Raw genomic sequence first — 21,276 nt, forward strand, 5'->3', positions numbered from 1 at the left:
ATATTTTCGACTTCTTGTTAAAAACCACAAGTCCGATTGCTCTGATATTACATATATAGGTACTACATGTGGACCTCTCTCAGATTTGTTCATTTTGTGATGATATCTTCAATTCTCTAATTTTGGTGAATATTTTTGTAATTTTTGGTAAAAAGTGATATTTTCGACTTCTTGTTAAAAACCAAAAGTTCAATTGCTTTGATATTACATATATAGATACTACATGTAGACCTTTCTCAGATTTGTTCATTTCGTGATGATATCTTCAATTCTCTAATTTTGGTGAATATTTTTGTCATTTTTGGTAGAAAGTGATATTTTCGACTTGTTGAAAACCACAAATCTGACTGTTTTGGTATTATACATATATGTACTTTGGGTAGACCTCTCTCAGATTTGTTCATTTCATTAAGATATCTTCAATTCTTTAATTTTGATGAATATTTTTGTAATTTTTGGTAAAAAGTGATATTTTCGACTTCTTGTTAAAAACCAAAAGTTCAATTGCTTTGATATTACATATATAGATACTACATGTAGACCTTTCTCAGATTTGTTCATTTCGTGATGATATCTTCAATTCTCTAATTTTGGTGAATATTTTTGTCATTTTTGGTAGAAAGTGATATTTTCGACTTGTTGAAAACCACAAATCTGACTGTTTTGGTATTATACATATATGTACCTTGGGTAGACCTCTCTTAGATTTGTTCATTTCATGATGATATCTTTAATTCTCTAATTGAAATATCCATTGTTAATCGTGAAGCTACATGTTTCTCAGAAACCTCATTTCTGGAATTATACTGTTTCCTTAATATCTGATTAGATCTTACCTTTGTCTTACTATTTGGTGCTACTATTGATAGATCACTGCTTTTAGACAAGTAAGTCTTCTCTAAAACTCCAATTTACAATTGTTGCGTTAACATTGTTACACATGCATCAAAGAAATTTACATGTATAAAGTACCAGAATCCTGTACAACGTATTGTTCATTGATGCTATTCGGTTAGTTTGTTGAAGGCTCAAGTGATTATGCAAGTTTTTAGATTTGTCCAGAAGATGTCAATGGTAGGTTTTTGTAGTTCACAAGTCTTGAACTTTATGAATGCATCAAAAGCATTACCTTGATGCCCAGTGAGTTTATCTTGATGCTCCAGATATTTCCTATGTTATTACAATTATGCCAAGGCAGTTTTGTCAATATTGGCATTGAAAATGAGTTCCTCTCAACTCTGAAGTTTAAGCCCCCAAGCTTAAGTGGTAAAGTGTCTCTTGTGCTTGTGGTACTGCTTGACTTTCAAGTGAATTCTATGCAGAACCAAAAGCCAATTTTGTTGTTTAAGGATGGGTGTAGTATATGTTTTTTATTTCTTGAAATAATAGAATAACAAATACAAAGAAAACATTAATTGTCTACCTATCTGTTTTCATTTAGGTATGGAGAGAGTTTAGGTGGTAGTATGGTGGTTGCTCAGTTAGCTTGGCCCAACGAATGGGTGCTACTTGTCGGATCATTTACATCAACATTTGGTGCTGGTTTACAGTGTTTGTGCAGTAAGTAAGAATAAATATATCCCATATTAGTAGATATATTTTTAGAATATCTTGCATCTAACAGGTGGTGGTATTAGCAGCATAGTTATTTCACGCCACTAGAGGGCTGTAAATCATATAATGTATTATGCTAGCTCAAAGACCATACTGTAGAGATGAAAAATATGAATTTCAAAAATGTTATTTATTATGTAGTTTATTTACAATCAAATATAATTCATTATACATCTCTTACACTGTTTTGTAAAAAAAATATATTTGTACTTGTTCCAACATTTTAATTTTCCCTTATATGGGAATCTACTGTAAAACATGTCTTTTTAGCTAGCATGTTATTAGTCCCCGTTCGAACGCAGTCCGAAAACGGGGACTTATGTTTTGGCGCCCGGACCTGTATCTTAGAAATGCTTGTACCAATTATAATCAAACTTCACACATACATCATACATGATATTATACATATAGATATTGTTTTAATCAATGGGCTTCTAGAGCCATATCTCTGACATGTTTTGACTGATTATGTTCAAATTTTTTTATTCATTATACATGTATTCAAAATGGCTGATTTTGTTTTAATTAATGCTGTTACATAGCAATATCTCTCAATACTCGTTTGACGATCAGATACAAATGTCAATCATTTAAATGTTAAACAATTATCACAATCATATTCCTGCATTTTTAAATTTCAGCTATATTACTATAAACAAAACTATATATCTTTAATTTGATAACTAACGGGGACTGTGCCATGCATGGCTTGTTTTAGCTATTTTAGCTAATCTGTAATTTCGCTAATTCAAGATGCAGCTAATTTAACAAAAAGTATATTCTCACAGGGGTATAGTGAACACTTTAGCTAAATTAAGATTCTGTTAATTCATGCAAAGAGTCAAATCCGCTAAAATTGCATGCAGCTATTTCAACGCGTTCTACAGTACATTTTGTATGTCACTAACATTGAACATGTTCCTGGGTATTGGTGTCAATAAAAAATCAGTATCTCAGATTCTTGTTCTGGGCAGGATTTACTGTGTAATGTAATTTCTTTAGCACAATCAAAACATACACTAAATTTAGTGCTCTTTAAAGTTGAAACATCAACTATCAAAAGCCTAAAAATTAGATGGCAGAAAAATAAGAATGATTCCCTTTTTAACTACTATATAATTTTACAGCATATTAGCTGCTTTATTTATTGGGCCTTCAACTTTATAGTGATTATGTGTAATACAATTTATTTTATTGTAGGTGCTCCACGTTTATTGCAAGCCATAGCTAAAGATAACGTAATACCATTCTTAGGAGTATTCAGTGTTATAACTAAGAGAGGAGAACCTATCAGAGCTCTTTTTATCACCATAGTAATTGCTGAGTTAGGAATTCTTATTGGTGCTTTAGATCATGTAGCTCCTGTTGTTGACATGTGAGTATATCATTTCATTTTGAGTCTAACCCAGGTCAGGTAATGTACAAAAAGTCACAGAATATCTCAGAAATCTTAATTCTTTCATTTTTTGAAATATTTAATATTAAAATTGACTTATATTGACTTGAACAAAACGTAAATAATTCCCATTATTATTGCTTTTTCTGTTGATGTTCAAAACTGAACTGTCACTCCTAAAGTCGCTAGATTTAGTGTGACTACCTGAGACCATTCCTAAGAGATTGGTTTTCAGTATTCCATGCTTGTTTTCTCTGCTATGCATAAAGCGATTTTCCTCTAGCTGCTTCAAATTTATAATCATTTTCATTTGCTGAGTGTAGCGTTGTGGTATTGTGGTGAAATATTGTGCAAAGTTTTTCATGCATGTAGTGACATTCATCTGCAATGATATAAATTTAGTTGAAATATTTTGTTTACAGAGGTATTGGGGAGCAGTACAGTAATTACAAGAAAAAAATATGAGCAAATTTATTTTGATTCCAGCATAATCAACTCATTATTAACAATTGTTAGTTTGATCACAAATTAAATAAGGATGAGTGTTCCATAAGTGTTTAACCCTTGAAATGAAATGCTATCTACCACCAAAATTGTAATGCAGTATTTTGGCTACTTTTAATTTGTAATGGTGAAAAGTTCTGCTCAAATGGTTAATGTGCCTTGTATGTATGCCACTGCTCGCTATTCTATTCACTCCAAGCAGGCCATGTACTTATGTTACTTTTATATGGCAAGGACGAAACTATGCATTCCAGGGGACAATAGCATACAGTACACCTCATATCAATGACACATGTACAGCAGTTACTTTGAGCATATAAACATAACGCTGGCTTATAAGCTTTTTATAAACTCATGACAATGCATGTAATGTAAAGTAGAAAGATAAAAGTTATTTTGATAATAATATCCATTGTATATATAAAAATATTTTTAATTACGAATAGATTACATAAATGTGAAAACACATACTTTCCTTTTACCTGTAACAAATTCCACTTGAAGATAACTCACATTATAAAATTAACTAAACATTTTTTTCGATACAAATTAATGTGATGAGGTTATCACCTGATTTTACTTTGTTGAGCTGGGTAACATGAGTGTCATCTAGTTTAATTATTCATGAATCAAATGCTACACATTTCAATCACATGACCCACTCAGAGTGCCAAAAAATTTGCAGAAATTATAATTTTACTGCTCTACACTTATGAATCATAATGCTAATATAAGGCATTTACAGCATCGGCCACCACCAACTATCGAAATAATATCCTTTTAACGATATCTTTCAAAAGTAACTTTGTCTATATTATTACGAGTTAGTATCATTGTACCATTTGAGTTGTTGCTGTTATCCAGTCTGATATTCACATATCGCTGCAAGGGTTATAGTACTGTCGCATGATTTTTTTTCTACATACACATGTACTGTTCAAACACATAATGATGATGTTTATCGTGAATATTGTGTTGTATTCTGTACCATATAAGCTGGATATATTTTACAGTAATTGTCACAACTGTGCCTGATATGCACCATGTAGTTATGTGATAATTGTCCAGTATCTCATTAATTTTTTTTAATTTTTACCAATTAGGTACTTGATTGTAATGTGTTGATGGCCACTCAAATATACATAACATTATATGAAACAGATATTGAATTCTATGAAAAGTAGAGACTAGGCTAGGACTATTGCTAAAGTACCGTATGTTAAAAAGCTGTTGACTATAGAAAACTGTTTTTATTTTGTCTTGCAGGTTCTTCCTGATGTGTTATGCATTTGTGAACTTTGTTTGTGTGTTACAAACATTGTTACGCTCACCAAATTGGAGACCACGTTTTAAGTATTATCATTGGTAAGCGTTCAGCGCTATACATTGTGTGTGTACAGAGTAATAATAGTGATAGAGAATATAGGTACTTCAATACAATGAAAAAGACAAGTCTCCATAGTTCAGTATTTAAATTTTACTGTATTTACTTTGATGTACTCTACCTCTACTATATGGGTCAATGTATAATTCATAAATTTTTCATCTGAAATATCATGGGTTAGAAACACTAAATCTTCAGTTCATCAACTTGACAATTTAATACTAACATTTTTATTCCAACCATGTTTATAGTATTTGGTAACTGCTCATTTTTCAGATCTCCATGGTCTAAATTGTAAACAAAGATTTTTTGAGGGGCAAAAAACAGATTTCAGTATTTATATTTTGTTGTTTTTCATTTCAGGACGCTATCGTTGTTAGGAGCTTTACTCTGTATAATCATCATGTTTGTAACTCACTGGTATTATGCTATTGTGGCTTTACTCTTAGCTGCTGCCATTTATAAATATATTGAATATAGAGGGTAAGTATATATCAATAAGCATTGCTTTATGTGTTGCCATCTGTAGTGAACTTGGAATACTATTACTCAGTATAGCTTATTGTATATACGGCTATGAGTTAGTAATACTAAGCAATGATATAAGTGAACATGGATTGTTTGTAGAATTTGTACGTTAACACTATCAGACATTAAAAGATATCAAAATTGAAGCATATAATGTGCAGATAAGGGACGACGTCAAAAGATCGATGTCGGATAAAAAAATTAATTCCTTTAGTTTTTTTCCAAACCCCCCTACCCCCACTGAAACTTAATTGATAAATATTGGTCATGGCGTCAGACTACATTCACCATTAAATACAAATTGATAATCGGACACTAGTATTGCATAGCAGTTGGTTGTCGGGTGGGTGTAAAAAGATTTTACAAATGCAAACCATTTGACGCACAGATTTACTCTCGAACCAAACAATTTTTCTGTGTTTTTTTTCTTCTTTTTTGGTTATTTCTGTCCATGATTGGATAGAAAAAAAAAACGAACTACAAATACTCTAAGAATTATTTGACTTCATTAAAAAATAAAATCGTTTTTGTAGGATGGAAACTTGAGGTCAAAACCCCCTCACCCCCAAACTAAAGGAAATAAGTTTTTTATCCGACATCAATCTTTTAACGTCGTCCCTAACATAATACCTAGTTGAAGGTGGTAATCAATTTAACGAAAAATTAATACTTGGCTTACATGCATCTATTTAGAAGATTAGCTTCTCATTCAGCAAATGTAACTTTCATAGACTATTATATATAAATGATGGACATTGTTGTGAAGTGTTTTGCCCCAACCACCTGCAATGTATTCATTGATTGAGTAATATAGCTGTCAATCTCTCAAATCTTCACTGGTCATTTCAATTTTGGCAATTACAATTCCTGATTTACATTTGTTCTGAATCAAAGTAAAATGTTTACTTTATGGACTGTTCTAATACCCCCGGTAGTACCTAGTTACCTAATATTTATTTTATTTCTCTTTGCATATAGAGCCAAAAAGGAATGGGGTGATGGAATCCGTGGTTTGGCTTTATCTACCGCTAGATACAGCTTATTGAAAGTAGAAAATGAAGAGACACATACAAAGAACTGGAGGTCGGTACCTCATTGCTGTTGGATCCCAAAAAATCAGATTTGCTGTACAAACAAATAGAACTTAAAGTTTCTTATACTAAAAGAAGCCACATGTGACAAAATGCTATTCAACATTACCTTTTTTTTGTTTTATAAGATTGTCAATTGTAAAATGATTAATTTCAGACCACAGTTACTGGTGTTAATGAAATTGGATGCTGAATTACAGCCGAGGTATAAGAAATTATTGACCCTTGCTGGACAGCTCAAAGCAGGTAAAAATACTTTCATGTATGTTTTCTTTGAATACTATCTATCCCATATATCATTCCTATGAGTCACACTTTCTGTGATGACAAAATGATGTCTATGGTAACAGCAATGTCATTCAAACAAACTTCCCTGGTTGTGTAATTATATTTCTTCTAGATTATAGTAAAAAAAATTTACTGATGAAGAGCTACAGATCAAAATGATATTAGCACTTTTATGTGTCATCCATTCACTGCATAGAAGTACTGGATTGTTAGAGGGGCAACTTATATAAAAAGTGTATAGGAGCAAAGCACTGTTAAAGAGAGAGAGGATCATCACCTACGTATGCGCGGGAATTGAGTCCCAAGTGTCGATAACAACACGATAATAATGCAAAGGCTCATGGGTAGACGCTTGTTTGTGACATGCTATGGCCATCTGACGCATGCGCAGGTGACGACACGCCCGCTTTAACAACACAGTGTTATCAGGTTTTCACATTGCATGGATATTCACTAGGTTTCAAAGTTACTGGTTTATGAAAGAAATGATGCATTCTATGTTTAACTTTTCATATTCACTGGAGTGTTCTTAGTTTTGTTTATAGTAAAACAAATCAAACCTTTCACTGTGATTTAAGTTATGATTGCTGTAAATGATTCAGATTGCTACAAATGTTTCAATAAAGAGGAGAGGCTGAATTGGATAGTCAAGGATGAGCAAGAGGCCCATGTCCTCATTTGTTTATGCTGTGCTATGTGTGTACATTTCTCTCATTGAAAAAGACTGTCGGTTCTGTTTTTTTTTAGGTCGCGGTCTGTGTATTGTTGCCTCAGTTGTACAAGGGTCAAATTCAGACAATCTAAAAGAAGAGACTAATGAGGCTAAGGAGGTAAGCTTGAAACTAGCTATCCATTCTTATGTGTTTCAAAGTCTGTGTCAGTGTCTGAGGAAAACTGCAGAGCAAATGACATCACAGATACAAACATAACATATCAATTGATGCTTCACAACATCTTTCCTATGTAGGACAAATGAATGTCAAACTTTAGGTGTAAGTAATTGAAAGTAGTGGTGGTAATAATACTAACATTAAGTTATTTAAATGAGCTATGGTAATTTGAACACGTTGGCATCATCCATCGTTTTCATTGGTTAATTAGCGATTTGACCTGTCAGGTCAAAGAACACTGTCCCAGGTCAAAACATGGCGGATAGTCATTTCTACAGCATCGAGAGTTTAAAATAATAAGTTGAAATTTATTTGCATTTCATAACAATTCAACGAATTTATTTTTTGCATTACTAGGTAATAAACAACTTTCACATCCTGTAGAGAGAACATTTCTGTGACTTGCATGCGTTTGTTTGTAGCGTAATTGTGTTTTCATGACACTGCCATGTCATTATGTACATGTTTGTCAAGCATTGTCAATTTTTTTTAATCATTTGTTTTGATTGAAGATCAAATTCAATGAAATGTTTTATTTTGCATTATTCACCAAATATCGTAAACTAGTTACCACTAAGTGATCTATGATTGATTGCATCATATCATAAACAAATCTGTTTCATTTTCTCTGACAATGGAAGAATATAACAAAAAATTGCTCTACATTATTAGCTAATAGTTGGTGCTTGCTCTATGTACTCTTGTATTGTATGTGAATTAGCAATGCATTTCAACACAATCAGTGCCTGTGTGTTCCATATATACATGGTTGATGTCGGCTGACCGACACACTGATAAAAATTGATGCACACAGAATAGTACTATCTTATGATCTGCAGTATCAACGTTGTCCATAAACTGTTTTGGTAATTTGGAAAACTTTGGGTATGATCGACTGTTTTTTTTCCAATCAGATGATGACCATTCGTGCATACAATCAGACGATAAGAATGTCCAATTTTTAAAATAGTTATATAAAATGAGAATGAATTATTTTCATTCTTTGATAGAATCTCAGAAGTGCTATGGTCAGTGAAAGGTTGAAAGGTTTTACCAATGTTATGATAACGAAAGATGTTTCTGAAGGCCTGAATGTATTGTGAGTAAAACTTTTATATATCTTGCATTTCTTACTGTAGTGCCCTCACTTTCTTTCTGTATTTACTCCTAGAAGTAAACGTGAATGCACACTGCATTCAATTTAATAGTACTTAAAAACAAAGTGTTCAAAAGTCTGCCATAGGTGGCGCTAGTCAGCATAAACTCAATTATGTACATGATTGATTTCAACATGCAAGATAACTGATTACTCAGTAAAATCTGTGGTTACTAAATCAATAGTTGTTGCAAAATATAAAAAATATTTATGCTGTGGACAGAAGTACAAAACTGTTGAATCCAATCAAAGACAAAATCATTATAAATGTTGTTTAATTTTGAAATAATTGAAATAATTTTTTTTTTTTTTTTTTTTCCAGAATACAGACTATTGGTTTGGGTGGTTTGAGACCAAATACCTTACTTATTGGTTGGCCTTATGGTTGGAAAGAAAGCCATAATGATGATACATATAATACGTTTCTTGGTAAGTACTGCAGATAATTTCTATCATATAAACTGTACATTACCATAGTATTGGACCTTGAGGTCTGCCTGTATGGGGGGGAGGGGGGTTATTATGTGCGATTGCAATAGCTAATGCAAAGGAAAACACATGTGAAGTGACACATATTAGATGGGTTTAATGCTGTGTGGCTCTTTACATGTGTAAGATTTGTGTTGATAAACAATGATTTTCTCACAACCCAATGTGCTGTCCCCTGTGCCATGAATGTACTGCTGTAAGTTTTGATTTGGTCAAGATGTGTACCAAATACAGGCTTTGAATCTTCAGTACGTTTCAATCATCCCAGGAATTGCATAGTTAAACTTTGGTAGTCTTTCTTTCTTTCTTTCTTTTTTGTACGCATTGTTCTGTGCAACAATCTAAGTTGCCATCATTATTAATATGGAAAATATATCCTGCGTATACACATCGTAATAACCACCAAAATCTTGATAGTATGGCTGTGCAAACACTGTATTTCGTTTGTCCATCACTGCAGTGTATTCTGATATTCTCATATATTTTGTTCTTACTTTACAGATGTACTTGATTATGCACATTCTTCACAGCTAGCTGTGCTCGTCCCGAAAGGAATCAAGGACTTCCCTGATATCAAGGACAGAGTTAGCGGCACTATTGATGTCTGGTGGATTCTACATGATGGTGGTATGCTTGTTCTGCTGCCATTTCTTCTCAAACAACACAAAGTATGGAAGAATTGTAAACTGCGAATATTTGCTGTTGCACAGATACAGGACAATAGTATTAAAATGAAAAAAGATCTTACTAGTTTCTTTTATCATTTACGTATTGACGCACAGTTAGAAGTTGTGGAGATGGTAAGTCTTTCTTCATTACGATCCGTTTGAAGTGGATGCAGCCACATTTAGCGGAATTTAGATTAGAAAATTGTGAATTGTTGGACAGCTGAACAGATTATAACTGATGTGCTTTCAAAGGATCATTACACCTACTGAAGAAAGTGTACTAGGATGTATGTACTGTATAGATATCAGATTCAGTATAATTTGTGTAGTTTTTACAAAAACATTTTGTCTATTTAGTGTGCCATAATCAATTTTGTTAATCACCCCCGCTATTCAACTAAATACTACTGTAAAACATGTTGAAAAAGCGACATACTATTTTAGCGAATTGTGGTAAAAATAGGGAAATGTTGATTTAGCAAATCTCTCTTGTCTTTGTTGATTTCCCGTTTTCACAATACTTGTCTGTCGCCTGACAAAACAAATGCGCAGCTATCACCTCAATGAAAAAAAAAAATGTCGAGTGTTATAAGGAAGTGCTTCAAATTATTACATTGTCTGTGTTGTTTACAAAGTATGTGTGTGTGTGAAGAAAAAGACGTTGTTTGGTCGCCATTTTGAATTTATAATGAAGTCATTAGTGACATCTTAAATAAGTGAACAAGTTCCCTCACTAAATTCGCTAAAAAGACATGCTCGCGAAAAAGACATGTTTTACAGTATGTCATTGTTGGTTTATCATTGTGTGATTAGTTGTGTGGTTTATTTTGCTTCATTTGAAATCTGATTTCTAATAAACCACCAGTTATCTGATTAAATTTAAACAACAGCCAAACATGACATGAAAACCAAATATTGCCTATTCTGTCACTATTCAATATATATATTTGTCAGACAAATAATTCTGACCAGTCGCGTGATTTTGCCACCATCTTGGATTTTCGGCAAAAGGTGTTTGTATAAGGTATTAATAACTCTTCATTTTTTTTTCAGCCTACTAGTGATATATCTGCCTATGCATATGAAAGAACATTAGAGATGCACCAAAGAAATCAAATCTTAAGAGAAATGAAACTCACAAACCAAGAGTTAAACTATGAGGTATGTAGTGAGATGTGTTGTTGTTGTCCATTCTAATTGTACAGAACTATCCTCTGATTACATTCCTACCTCTGGTAGTGCAGTGAATGATAACAAGAGGTAATTCTTTTTGTAGGAGATGAATACTTAAATTGTACTTTAAGCCTACAATATACTCAAATTGACAGGTAGGTAATAAGTACTCAGAGTGTACTTTAAGCATCTGTACAGCTCTCCTGTACTAGAAGGACTAATGTAGCCTGTTTTGAAGACTTCCTTGTACGCAAAAGTGCAATAATTGTTTCTTGAACTCCTATTTATAAGTACTGTATGGCATCTTTCCTACATCCACCGCCATCTCTAGCACATTCTGAAATATATCTTGGTTCGGTTTCGAAATAGCTATTGAGTGTCAAATAAGTCAGCATAGTTGCTGTAGTGGGGCATGCGTAGTCTGTCAAGATTTCATGACAGTCATATATATTTAAAAGGTTGTTAGATTCAACTGCATTTATAAGAAAAATTGCTGCTCTTTGCTGACTAACAACCAGCGTTATTAGTTCAACTATTAAACTAGCAATGGTTGGCATGGATACCAAGACAGTATGACATAATTTACTGTTGTATTGAACAGACTGATGGAATATCACAGAAGAAATCCAGACCTAGTATGAGACGGTTAAGACGATTACTCTCTGTTGAAAAAGAAATGTTCGAAGTTTGTATAATTTCTTTTACTCCTTTAATCCAGAATGCATACCCAGTGCATAACCACCTGCTATTTCAAACCATATCATTTGCTCAAAGCTTGAAACTTAATTTCTTCACTAACATGGATGGTGCCTGTCTTCTTTTGCATCAATGTAGACTATAAAACAGCATTGGTGATGCCTTTTTACTCACTTCAGGGGAATAATGCATTAGGTTCTTAACATTCATCAGTCCAGTGTTACATTGTTCATCAGTTTTGTCCAAGTATTCCTGTTCCAGTCCAGCTGTCCATTATTCTTGTTCACTTGCAATAATTTGTAACCAAGTGAACCAAAAAATTAGAGAGAAATATGGGATTTTCTGTTTACTGAGAGATGGTGCGTATTGCATGACAAGCACAAACCGAACGTCTACGGCAAAAATTGTACAGTTTGATTTTAAATTTCACTTCTTTTTGTATATAGCACATTATTAAGCATGAACCCCCCCCCCCCCCAATACTTACATTTTGTTGTATCCCATGCAATGTTTTGATTTCACTGCGACGCTATGACGCTATTGTTCTGTTTTTTGTTAAATTTCACACATAACACAGGATCAAGCAGTGAACACAAAATACATGTAGGTCTATTCTCAATGTTTTGTGAAACTTTATTAATTATCTTTAATAAGCTCACCTGTGTATAAGCTTCTCCATTATAAAGAATAAGCTGAACACAAATAAACAAACTTGCTTGTCCCCCTTGACTGGACTGAAAATGTACTTTTTTTAGACTGAGCCAAATAATATTGATCTTGTTACCTGTTTGTATATTCAATTTGTATTTGTAATAATTTATACTGTGATGTGTATCAGTTATTTCCTTTCTGTAAATATGTAAAATTTTCCATAGAACACATTATCTATATGATAAAACCGTGAATTTAAAACCAAAACCGTGAATTTAAAACCTTCAGAATATGCCTGAAACACTAAATCATTGAAATTTAAATCCAGTGAAAATTAATCATTTTACAGTATTAGGTGTAGATTGTAGTGGAGTTTAACAGTGGCCATTAAATTGCACTACAAATGTTTAAATTTTGTATTTGTGAATGTACTTTTCCCATGTGGATATGGAACACACCGGTACATACATACTGTATATATCAAATGTCCATGGTCTGGTGACTGCCAAATTCTACCTAGAACAAACCTGTCTCTGACCAAAACTCACAACCTATTTTTGTAACCGTCCTGGAAAGATTTAGATTGTCTAAAACTAGGTAACATTTGAGCTATTTCTAAAAACATACCATACATAAAACAGTACATTTTGTACATGAACAAAATCTGTGGGTCTAGTCAATGTTAATCACAAACGAAACAATAAAAATTAAAAAAATATTGGTTACACAGCCTAAAGTTCATTGCTTTGTTGCAATGATTAATTGCACGCTAAAAAAAGATTGTAGCTGATCTGATTTAACACATTGACCATGTGGGCCTGACCTCTGTATCTCTGCAGCACATACATGTTATGGTATATCCACTCATTGAATCACACATTTATGTTTTACTGTGCTATGATCTGATTTAACACATTGACCATGTGGACCTGACCTCTGTATCTCTGCAGCACATACGTATCATAGTATATTCACTCATTAAATCACACATCTATGTTTTACTGTGCTATGATCTGATTTAACACATTGACCATGTGGACCTGACCTCTGTATCTCTGCAGCACATACGTGTCATAGTATATCCACTCATTGAATCACACATCTATGTTTTACTGTGCTATGATTCGATTTAACACATTGACCATGTGGACCTGACCTCTGTATCTCTGCAGCACATACGTATCATAGTATATTCACTCATTAAATCACACATCTATGTTTTACTGTGCTATGATCTGATTTAACACATTGACCATGTGGACCTGACCTCTGTATCTCTGCAGCCCATACATGTCATAGTATATCCACTCATTGAATCACACATCTATGTTTTACTGTGCTATGATTCGATTTAACACATTGACCATGTGGGCCTGATCTCTGCAGCACATACGTGTTATAGTATATCCACTCATTGAATCACACATCTATGTTTTACTGTGCTATGATTCAATTTAACACATTGACCATGTGGACCTGACCTCTGTATCTCTGCAGCACATACGTGTCATAGTATGTCCACTCATTGAATCACACATTTATGTTTTACTGTGCTATGATCTGATTTAACACATTGACCATGTGGGCCTGACCTCTGTATCTCTGCAGCACATACATGTTATGGTATATCCACTCATTGAATCACACATCTATGTTTTACTGTGCTATGATCTGATTTAACACATTGACCATGTGGGCCTGACCTCTGTATCTCTGCAACACATACATGTTATGGTATATCCACTCATTGAATCACACATTTATGTTTTACTGTGCTATGATCTGATTTAACACATTGACCATGTGGGCCTGACCTCTGTATCTCTGCAGCACATACGTGTCATAGTATATCCACTCATTGAATCACACATCTATGTTTTACTGTGCTATGATCTGATTTGACACATTGACCATGTGGGCCTGACCTCTGTATCTCTGCAGCACATACGTGTCATAGTATGTCCACTCATTGAATCACACATCTATGTTTTACTGTGGTATGATCTGACTTAACACATTGACCATGTGAGCCTGACCTCTGTATCTCTGCAGCACATACGTGTCATAGTATATCCACTCATTGAATCACACATCTATGTTTTACTGTGCTATGTGTTATGTATCATTTGTGTCACTAATTTAAAATACCGGTAGTGGTGATCTGCCATATGGTGATATAAACAATGTTGGATCATGGTGTATTTCCCATCCTATTATTGGTAACTTTCATTTTCTGTCATTAGTTTTTTTTTATGTGATATATATATATATGAACCGTTTTTTCTATCCACAACTTCTCATACCTGGTTTTCCATCTCTCAAAATGACATGTTACAATATGTTTTGTAACACAAAGAAGTGAACACTTTTTTGATATAGTTTAAAGTTTCACAGATAATTAGTACCTGGCGTCTAGTTCACCTATTTTATAGCTCTTATTCAAATTTTTGTCAATGCGAATTTTTGTGGATATTGTACTGAAGTATATATATATCAAATAAAAATAATATGACTTTAATTTATATTTCAATTTTTCCAGGTTTTGTTTTACAGAAATTACTGAAAGGGAAGGCTGGGCAAACAACATAATTCTCCAAGATGATGAAAGACTGATCCACAAATTTAGGAGAATGAAATTTACTGTTTTTTATATCACTTTTCATTCGCAAATTAGTTGAAAGTTTAGAACAAGGTAGCATACCAGTGTCAACTGTACACATACAGTAGTTTTCATTGCAACAGAACGTAAAATATACTTACGGTACATTCGTCTACGAAATGTTCAATTCAATCATATATTTATACAATTTTTTGATGAAAGTAGCTTTATATTAAACTGCAAAATAATGATTTTTATAAAATTACCCTTTTGGCAATATCTTTACTTTTTGTGTATTTTAAACTTTCAAATTTTCATTTATATAATTATATATACGAGTAATATGCATAATGAAATTTGAACTAATTCGCATCATCATTTCTTAAATTATAAATGAAATCATTTTCTCAATTTTCTCATAATCCTTTGCAGGAAAATTCAAGATGGTAGACTACATAATACTGATGAAAAGTGATATAAAAAAACTGTAAAATTTAATTCTCTTGAATCTGTAGAGGTCTTTCATTCAGGAGCATTATGTTGTTTGCTTGACTTTCCCTTTTTAGGGGTAACCCATGTTTTTGCCCATTGTTGTTCAGTTATCGAATATATTTTTTTGAAATTTTGAAACATTTAAATATTATCTCGAAAATTGTATCGGTTCCTTTGATAGCAATTGATAGATTAAGTATCACATTTGTTTTTAACGAAAAACAGTGTAGATGCTTATAAGTGTGGGTCTTTGCTTCCCGTGTGTGAGTGAGTGAGTGGGTGCGTGCGCAAATTTGTGTATAAATCTGTGGTTTGTTAACTGTATTCGCAGGTTTTGTAAGAGAATTTCATGTTCTGATTCCTTTATGGTGAAAACCCATGTTTAGAAAGTGGCTTGTCAATACATATTTGTTGACAAGATATTATGAGATAAAACCTAGTTGTCTTACAATTTAGGTCATAATTTGAAATTTTGCACCACCACAATTAGATTTAATCAAACTAATTTCTTGAAATTCCACAAAATTGTTCTTGCAGCCCCAGGTGATTTTTGAAGCTTGTCATCATCCATCAGACATTAGTCTAAAAAGGCAAATTTCAGAAACAAGTGGTGTGAGATTTGAAACAGGAGGTGATGAAATAGCCAGCATAGAAGCATTAAACCAGTACACGTTCTCTGAGCCTCCACTTGAAAGAACAAAGCCACCAGTAACTACTGAAAATGTGTAAGTAGTGAATTTTTATAGAGTGTCACACGCAACGTAATATTACCGTAATTGGTATAGTACAGGTGTGATGGTTCAAATACCAAAATGGCAACAGTAACAGAAAGACTTCCCTGGCGGCGATGATAAAATATGAACACGGAGCCAACAGATGAGGTTTCAACTGGTACTGGTATTATTATACTCTGCAAACATCAAGTACAATAACGCGGTAAAACTCCACTACTCCAACAACTAGATACTTAAACTCCAATACAATTCAACGAGATCTCCGATCTGATCTCAGTGCTGAACAACTCCCCTATATATACCTGCACTGTCTATAAATAGACCATTACATCAGCATACATAATGAGTCTTGAACTTACTACAAATTTCTAGAATGTTCCATTATCTTCCATTGCCTCCTACAGTGTTCTATTACCTATTCAACCAGTTTCTAAAAAAATATAGAATATTCCACCCAGACACAGTCTGGTTCTAGAACATTCTCAGTGACACGGAAGTGGTAAATAAGTCGTATGCGACATAGAGCAATTGTTACCCCAGTGCACATATACTCTGAGCCTTTCACCTGGGCAAAGAGCAAAGTCTGCTCCCAGTACTGACAAAATGTAATAATTCGTTGACATGTAAATTATTGTTTGTTTCATGCACGAGTTGACCTGAAATAATTTGACCATTCAGATTGTTAACCAATCAGAATGCTGGGTGGTGTCAGTTGAACGTATTCCCAAATAATGCTGGATGAGGAACACAACACAACACTGAAGTGATTTATAAGTCTTGTAGTGCGACCTTTTGGAATTGATTGTTTTTAAAGAAACAGAAACTAAGGATTTTCAAAATTGTTGTATTCCTAAATTTGCTTCAGTGACTATAAAGAACTTAAATTTGACTATAATTTAGGCACCGGGAAAAATTGAAATATTCTAAATGATTCCTAAATTAGAAAACTTGTGGTGCATTTCTGAAATTTTGATATATATAGTTGATGGACACTACATATTTTCTGTGACTCAAAAATCAATCAACAGCATTTTTTTGCAACCACAAGATTACCAACTTGCCAAAACATTGCCCATGGAGAAATTTTGGATGAGGGGTGTGTAGGTAAAATACAGTACATGTACCACCAATAATTTGTTTTGTAAAAGAAATTATTTATTGTTTGTCACTCTTTATTTAATTTATAGTTCCAGAAATATCATAGATCTCACTTTTGAAAACGGCTGCTGTGTGTTCTTCCAATCTGTTTGACACAACGATAAAATACCAATATTTTTAAGAAAAGACGCTGTTGAGACATGTTTTCTCATCAATTTTTGATTTCATGAAATGTCCTTCATAGTACATGTACCTTATAAGGCAGATTGGTACTTTGGTGTGCCATTGGTATACAGTTTTAACACTATATCACCAAGCATTCACTATTGACTGTCCTGATGAATACTGGTAGTATTTAATTTATGAAAATAACAAGACTGTGTCATTATCACGCATATGTGGACCTACAGAACAGCAACAAATAAATGATAAAATTACAAATAATATTAAATTTTTTTTTTTTTTTATAAGTGATGCCCATGTAATGCATGCTGCTAGGAAGATGCATACAGCTGTCAAACTCAATCAAGTTATTACTGAGAAATCATCAGAAGCTCAAGTTGTCATCATGAATCTCCCAGGACCTCCTAAAAATAAAACAGCTGTTCACAATTGTATCCTTTTTTGCATATATTAGTTCAGTTCTCTTACTAGTAACAAAATATAATGAAATGTTGAGTTTTGAAATAAATGCTGTATACATATGTAAACATTTAAACCAATCATGTGATTTTAAAAAGATTCCAATCATGTATTGCCATTTAATAACCATACATTTTCTTTAATTGTGGCTAAACAGATATTGAATATCTTGAAGCTTTGACTGAAGGATTAGACAAAGTACTGCTCGTCCGTGGTACTGGTAAAGAAGTCATCACCATATACTCTTAAAAAAACGTACAGTTACAAAATGTATGCATCAAACTACATTGAAATCTACTGTCATGTCTTTATTCAAAAGAACACCATGAATGGATGAGAGTTTGTGTCAAGCCAGTTACAATCAAAATTATAAACTGTCTTGCATAACTTGTGTTGATAAACAAGACTGGTCTCAGAGTAAATATTCCCAGTCTAAGTTGTGACATATTCTCAATTGTCATGTACATTTTTTATTGTGTAAAGTTGATTTTTACAGATTTTACCATTATTCTATCCTAACCGAGTGTCTTTCAGTCTTGCATGTAGTGTCCCTGATTTAGATTCCCATAGAAGATACTGTCCATGGCATCTCAAATTAAATGGTGCTGCCTGTCACATACCGTTTTGGCTCTACAATATGGGCTCCATATTGGAGACGTATTGTACAATGACTGCCACCTGCCTTTGAGGCTGAACCGATTTAAAAACAAATGAGTGCATGCAGTAAAACACATACCCGGTACATGTAGAGTAGCGAGAACAGGTCTTGCTTCATACGTGTAGTATAAAATGGATTCAAACAGGGTATCTTTGTTGATCAGTCTAATCAAGGGTAAACACTGGCCTTGTTTTGCCTTTCTTACTCACTTTTTATAAGTTATATATACCGGTAACCTTGTGTGTAATTTGTCTCAAGGTTTACATTTGATTTAATTTATATTTATACTAAACAAAAAGAGGAATTTCTGTATGATCGTGTAACCATATTATACAAAATGCTGCTTTGGAACAAGACAAGCTCTATGCAGATCAACCAAGGTTAAACTTTTTATGCCTGGAATAAATGTCTGTGTGTGTTGTTTTAGAGTTTGAATTTTATTTATTGAGGTGGTTTTGTTGCATGATATTTTAATAATATGGCTTCTGGAACATGAGTACTGTGCCTTTCTTGCCTTCATATGCACATCCAATAATTATATTTATTTTGAATCTATGTATATGTCACCACTGTTCATTACACACCATATTAAACATTTTGTATCAGAATGCACAGTAACTTGTGGTCATTCATGTTGATACATTAGGTGATACAGTGTAATGCCTATAGTTGACAAGACTGGCCATTCGCGACCAATGATAAAATAATGCTGTTGTTTGCTGCTGCTGTTATACCTGCATATGTCACTGTTAGTAAAACCACTTGAGGACATAGCATATCATGATATATTGCTGATTAATATGTGATGTTCACATGCTGGTTGGCAAAAAATGTTAACAGTACAATGACCTAGAGCGTATGGAGTAAAATTGTGTGTGTCATCTAATGTGTTTTTTCACTCGCACCTTGTAAATTGCTTTCATAGTGTACTATAAATGCTGCAAATTCACTACAGATAATGAATGCAAGAATTATGCTGAAAATAGTTGGTGAAGATACGTTCTCATTCTTACAGTTGTTGGTGAGAACAAATTTAGTCTCGTTTATGAGTGGTGAGAATGTGATGTACTTGGAAGAATTTATACGGCTAACACCAGTGCATTCCTTATCTGTAGTGGTTATTTCTCACATCCACTGTTATGTTTTGACTGCCAACAGTGATTTTTATCAATAATACTGTCTAGATTGTCCTCCATTTGTGAGAGTGCATGGCTGTACACCATTTGTTAACCACAAGTTATTGAATCTCAAGGTACCAATATCGTCTCCATGTTGCCTTTCCTTTGAGCTCCTTGTACATTCCTAGGCCAATAAAAAGTGTACCCTTGGATCTTTGTAGTGTTGGTGAAGTTTGGTTTAATGTAAAGATTGCATACAACTTTATAATTGAAAATAACACTATCAAAGACTTTATTCGGCAGCTGCCTAGAAAAATCTGTTTAGATTTTTAACTTGTGTTTTTGATCATGTGGCATATTCTCAGTAGGACAAGAATATATCCGAATCACTTATTAAACAATAAAATTGATCATTTTACTGAACTTTGACAGGATGACTTTTAGTTATATCAACAGTTGGGCCTTTGAGATAATAATGATGGAAGTTTGAACAAAAAATAGTGCAGTCCAATTATCAGCATATGATGTTGAACTTAGCTGATATAAATATAGTAATGCTAGTGTAATAATTATGATTTGGTATCCAAATTTGTTTATGTAGATAGACGCATCCACCAAAGCAAAAAAAAAAAAAATACAATTCAGTTTCTTTATAAATCATCTCTAGCGACAAAGTATTTCTGTGATGTAGAAGCGGAAAACCATTTTTGCACACCATAGTATTTTGCCTGCTACACTCCACACAAGCCTGTGTTTGGGAGTTATGATTTGCTTATCCATGAGCAAACATGAAATCAAATAACCAATCAGTACTTGTTTTAGAACGAGGGCACTAATCATCTGCTCCTACAAGTAGATTGATTTGGTTGTTTGTAATAGAAGGGAGGCATGTGTGTGTGTGTTTTCAAGCTGCTGAATACTAGTGTAGGCATATTTTACCACAGTTTTCTTGTAGTTTGTATTGATGGTAGACTATATTTATCACACCCTTTTACCCATCTGCATCACAGGTGTGAATTGTTACTAGAGGGCAGATTTTAATGGGAAGGTATATTATTATTTTTAGCTTTTTCTGAAATAAAAAGCAAATTTATAGGTGGTAAGATGTTGTCTGCGTTGTTAACTTACATGTGTGTACATGTGCTTGTATTTTTCTAGAAATGTGTCAGACTAATGCCATGCATAAATCTACAATTTATATTCTGATTTAACTTGTCTTTTCTAAAACTGCTAAGTCAGTCTGATTTTCAGGAAAATTTATATTTTACGACAATGTATACAGATAGATAAATCATTAAAAAATGTATTCAAACCATGTAGAAAGTTTTACATTTCTAATTTGGCATTTGAAGTAAAGTATACCATGACTGTTTTCAAAAAACAGTTGGTTTTCAAATGCTTGAATCT

At 33.3% G+C, this 21,276-nt stretch overlaps 1 protein-coding gene across 2 annotated transcripts in view; it reads left to right on the forward strand.

Moving 5' to 3' along the window:
* The window catches only part of LOC100372316 (solute carrier family 12 member 4-like), a 57,715-nt gene extending 36,743 nt beyond the window's left edge, over positions 1-20,972 (forward strand). Inside the window, exons 11-26 of one of the 2 annotated variants that reach the window (XM_085505728.1) lie at positions 830-887; positions 1,442-1,560; positions 2,815-2,989; positions 4,781-4,879; positions 5,262-5,381; positions 6,405-6,509; positions 6,675-6,763; positions 7,553-7,635; positions 8,706-8,794; positions 9,174-9,280; positions 9,842-10,140; positions 11,062-11,169; positions 11,783-11,866; positions 16,157-16,344; positions 17,923-18,065; positions 18,251-20,972. In XM_085505728.1, coding sequence (XP_085361854.1) covers positions 830-887; positions 1,442-1,560; positions 2,815-2,989; positions 4,781-4,879; positions 5,262-5,381; positions 6,405-6,509; positions 6,675-6,763; positions 7,553-7,635; positions 8,706-8,794; positions 9,174-9,280; positions 9,842-10,140; positions 11,062-11,169; positions 11,783-11,866; positions 16,157-16,344; positions 17,923-18,065; positions 18,251-18,342 — 1,958 coding nt within the window. In that variant the 3' untranslated portion in view covers positions 18,343-20,972. The remainder of the gene's footprint in view (positions 1-829; positions 888-1,441; positions 1,561-2,814; positions 2,990-4,780; positions 4,880-5,261; positions 5,382-6,404; positions 6,510-6,674; positions 6,764-7,552; positions 7,636-8,705; positions 8,795-9,173; positions 9,281-9,841; positions 10,141-11,061; positions 11,170-11,782; positions 11,867-16,156; positions 16,345-17,922; positions 18,066-18,250) is intronic. The other variant, XM_085505729.1, reaches the window with a different exon arrangement.
* The last annotated feature ends 304 nt before the right edge of the window (positions 20,973-21,276 follow it).

This window comes from Saccoglossus kowalevskii, chromosome 11 (genome assembly GCF_978046115.1).
Source record: "Saccoglossus kowalevskii chromosome 11, keSacKowa6.1, whole genome shotgun sequence".
NCBI classification, from domain to species: Eukaryota; Metazoa; Hemichordata; class Enteropneusta; family Harrimaniidae; genus Saccoglossus; species Saccoglossus kowalevskii.